The sequence below is a fragment of the Lepidochelys kempii genome, chromosome 9, assembly GCF_965140285.1.
Source record: "Lepidochelys kempii isolate rLepKem1 chromosome 9, rLepKem1.hap1, whole genome shotgun sequence".
NCBI classification, from domain to species: domain Eukaryota; kingdom Metazoa; phylum Chordata; order Testudines; family Cheloniidae; genus Lepidochelys; species Lepidochelys kempii.
This window is the reverse complement of record NC_136388.1, coordinates 42728754-42732929: the sequence shown is the minus strand read 5'-3', so window position 1 is coordinate 42732929 and position 4176 is coordinate 42728754. Positions and strand designations below refer to the sequence as shown.

Sequence of the window (4176 nt, the reverse complement as noted above, 5' to 3'; positions counted from 1 at the left end):
CTCCATTTTCCATAGAGTCTATGGACCGGTTTTTCAAAAGAGCTCACAACCCAATATTCCCTTATATACAGCGTTCTTTTGAAAAGCTAGCCCAACAGGTCTTCTGCAAAACAATGGTTAATAATGGATAGTGTCTTTAAACGGCTTGGGTGAAATTCCCCTCTGTGCAGGGAGACAGTATAAGGTCTATGCATGTTTAAGTGGGACCAGTGGAATCTAGTGGTCCCCATATTTAAAACAAAATGATGTTCATTAAGGGAGTCTTTCCACTGACCTCAAGTGGCTTTCAATCAGGCTCTAAAATATATATTCTGACTTCTTCAATGTGAACATGAGTATGTTTCCTTCTTTTTCAGTAAAACTGGAGATATGGCAAATAGCTCCATCGAAAGTTATGTGCAGCTGTTCCAGATAACCGTGTACATTCCCACCTTTGTCCTGGGATTGCTGTTCAATGTGATGGCTTTGTGGTTTGTCTTTTGTAAGATCAGGAAGCTGACAGAATCAATAATCTACCTGGTGTCACTTATTACTCTGGATACCTTACTGCTGTTTACCCTTCCTTTTAAAATCATTTCCTATGGCTCCAAGAACAAATGGAACTTGGGGTTTGCATTCTGCTCATTCCTGGAAAGCCTCTACTTTGTGAACATGTATGGGAGCATTCTCATCTCTGCATGTATATGTGTGGACAGATATATTGCCATCCGACATCCATTCTTAGCCATTTCCCTGAGATCCACCAAAAAAGCTGCTATAGTCTGTTCTATCGTCTGTGTGGGTGTCTGGGCCGGAACTTCTTTTACTTACCAATTCCATGATAGCACAACCACTACGTGCTTCTATGGCTTCTCTAATAAAATATGGCAAAACCCAGCTGTGCTTGTCACCTTGGAGACTGCGTTTTTTGGCAGCCTGATAGCAATGATCTTCTGCACAGTTCAGATCATCATATGCTTGAAACGGAGCAGAAGGCCAGACGATCCCCTTACTGACCGAAGAAAATCAATGAAGATAGTCATGGCAAACCTAGCCACATTTGTCGTCTGTTTCACCCCTTTCCATGTGATGTTCTTCTTGTATTATATGGTAAAAAAAGGGGTCATCACAAGCAATCTTCAGCAAATCATACGCCCTTTTGTTCAGATCAGCCTCTGCTGGGCTAACCTCAACTGCTGCTTGGATGCAATTTGCTATTATTTTGTCCTTAAGGAGTTTTTGAATTCCCCACCTCAGGAGACCAAGATAACAACCAACGTTAGTTAATCAAAGTGCTGTGCGTCTCAATCATTCTGGGAGCAGAAGGGGAAAGCTTTTGAAAACTGACCACTTCTAGCTAATTTTGAAGATTGTTTTCATCTGATGCTCACTGAACTCTCTCTTAAGCCACAATCCAAAGGACCAGCAAAAATAAATTGCCAAATAAAAGTAGTTCTAACTAACAGTCAAACAAAACTGTATTTGAAAACCAAATGGTTACCTGAAAGTGTTGCCTACTGGAGAGCTACTTCAATAGGAACTGTGGGGGCTCAATTAATATAGGTGGAATTTTTTATTTGAAAATATAATTACAGTGAAACCTGTACTAAGAACCACCTCCTTAATTGTTCCTTTTGCGTCTTGTTTTGTCTTGGTGTTTGTAAAAAATAAGAATTGAAACTATTTCCTATAAATGGTAACACAAATCCCAACCATGAGTGGTGTCTCCTGTTTTCTTGAAAAGCGTTTGTGTGGGTTTAGTGTCAGCAAAGGTTCCAGACTGACTGCCCTGGAGCCAGAGATCCTCTGCCTATCCACATCGCAGGCACAAATTTAGGTCTGCCTGCTTTACTCACATTGACTTATTTTGCAAATAATCACATTGACTTAAGTGGAACTCCTCAATGTGTAAAGTACTTCTCAGCATGAATGAGGGTTGCATAATCTGACCCTATATTTGCATCCAGAACTCCATATGAACTTTGTGGGTTGAGGTTGCTCTGAACTAGCATGTCTCGGGCGTGCCCCTTCCTTGCTTTACAATCACTCACTGTGGAGCAGGACTGTGGGCACCTTTTCCCCACCAAAGAGCTACACTGCTGGGGTATGCTAATAGAAACCTGTATATCCCTGGGCTGAATCAAGCCCACGCTTTTTGGGGATGTGCACATGTGTCCATTTGGAAATGAGACCACCAATTCCATTTCACATGGGCTGATGTTTGGGTAGCAATTTTCACCATCTCCTAAAGGTCTGCCTTTCAAATCCAGCCTGTGTTTTGTAACAGCTTTCCGTCTCTACAGACCCTGCTTATATTGAAATGGAGACCTAGCATATACGGTGCAAGGCTGCTAAAAGAGAATTTCAAAGCCACGCAGGGGATTTAGACACATGATCACAATTGAGATGAATGGGAGTTGTGTATCTAAAGCCCCTAGACAGCTCTGAAAATCCCAGACCCAATCTCTCTCTCAGTCAGGGCCCTGACTCATCAATTCCCCCTTAGCATCTCCTTTTCATATAGATCTCCACTGTTGTTTAACAGTTGGCTATAACCCACGTTTATTAATAAAATCAGAAACAAAAACAAGGGAATGAAATTTGAAAGTCAAGTTTGAAGTGGTGCAGTCACCAGCGTCTGAAAGGAACTTCCATACCATTCAGAGATGCGGGGCCAGAATACCCCTGGACCCAATGCTGTCAACTAGTAACATACACAGCCCACTGGGGGAAAAAATTCTTTAGGCTCCTGAGGGAGGTATAGTATTACCAAAGCCTAAACAAACAAGGCAATAAAAAAATCTTCCATTTGCTAAATCTATCTTATCTATTGATTATTTGTCACAGGAGTTAGCAAACTCATTTCTTTGCCTGTCAAGGTTCCTTCCCCATTCTGAACTCTAGGGTACAGATGTGGGGACCTGCATGAAACACCCCCTAAGCTTATTCTTACCAGCTTAGGTTAAAAACTTCCTCAAGGTACAAACTTTGCCTTGTCCTTGAACCCTATGCTGCCACCACCAAACGTCTAACAGATATATAACCGGGAAAGAGCCCGCTTGGAAACGTCTTTCTTCCCACCCCCACCTCCCCAAATCCTCCCCTAACCCTACACCCTCTTTCCTGGGGAAGGCTGGATAAAAATCCTCACTAATTTGCACAGGTGAACACAGACCCAAACCCTTGGATCTTAAGAACAATGAAAAAGCAATCAGGTTCTTAAAAGAAGAATTTTAATTGAAGTAAAAGAATCATCTCTGTAAAATCAGGATGGGAAATACCTTACAGGGTAATCAGATTCAAAACATAGAGAATCCCTCTAGGCAAAACCTTAAGTTACAAAAAGACACAAAAACAGGAATATACATTCCATTCAGCACAGCTATTTTACCAGCCATTAAACAAAAGAAAATCTAACACATTTCTAGCTAGATTACTTACTAATTTAACAGAAGTTCTGAGGAGCATTCCTGATCAGTAGAGAAATACTACGTAAAATTCTACGTAAAATTCTACGTAAAAGAATAAATGGACACAAATCAGATGTCAAGAATTATAACGTTCATAAACCAGTCGGAGAACACTTCAATCTCTCTGGTCACGCAATCACAGACATGAAGGTCGCTATCTTAAAACAAAAAAACTTCAAATCCAGACTCCAGCGAGAAACTGCTGAATTGGAATTCATTTGCAAATTGGATACTATTAATTTAGGCTTAAATAGAGACTGGGAGTGGCTAAGTCATTATGCAAGGTAGCCTATTTCCTCTTGTTTTTTCCTCCCCCCCCCCCCCCCGATGTTCTGGTTTAACTTGGATTTAAACTTGGAGAGTGGTCAGTTTGGATGAGCTATTACCAGCAGGAGAGTGAGTTTGTGTGTGTATGGGGGTGGGGGGGATGTGAGAAAACCTGGATTTGTGCTGGAAATGGCCCACCTGATAATCACTTTAGATAAGCTATTACCAGCAGGACAGTGGGGTAGGAGGAGGTATTTTTTCATATTCTCTGTGTATATAAAGTCTGCTGCAGTTTCCACGGCATGCATCCAATGAAGTGAGCTGTAGCTCACGAAAGCTCATGCTCAAATAAATTGGTTAGTCTCTAAGGTACCACAAGTACTCCTTTTCTTTTTGCGAATACAGACTAACACTGCTGTTACTCTGAAACCTCTAAAAACTAAGGGACCTTTCCTGATCC

At 41.4% G+C, this 4176-nt stretch overlaps 1 protein-coding gene across 1 annotated transcript; it reads left to right on the top strand.

Annotated features, from left to right (window-relative positions):
* Positions 1–369: 369 nt before the first annotated feature.
* On the top strand, positions 370–1327 carry LOC140916901 (G-protein coupled receptor 55). The gene has a single exon (XM_073358796.2). The coding sequence runs from the start codon at positions 370–372 to the stop codon at positions 1264–1266; it is 897 nt and encodes a 298-aa protein (XP_073214897.1). The 3' UTR covers positions 1267–1327.
* Positions 1328–4176: the final 2849 nt, after the last annotated feature.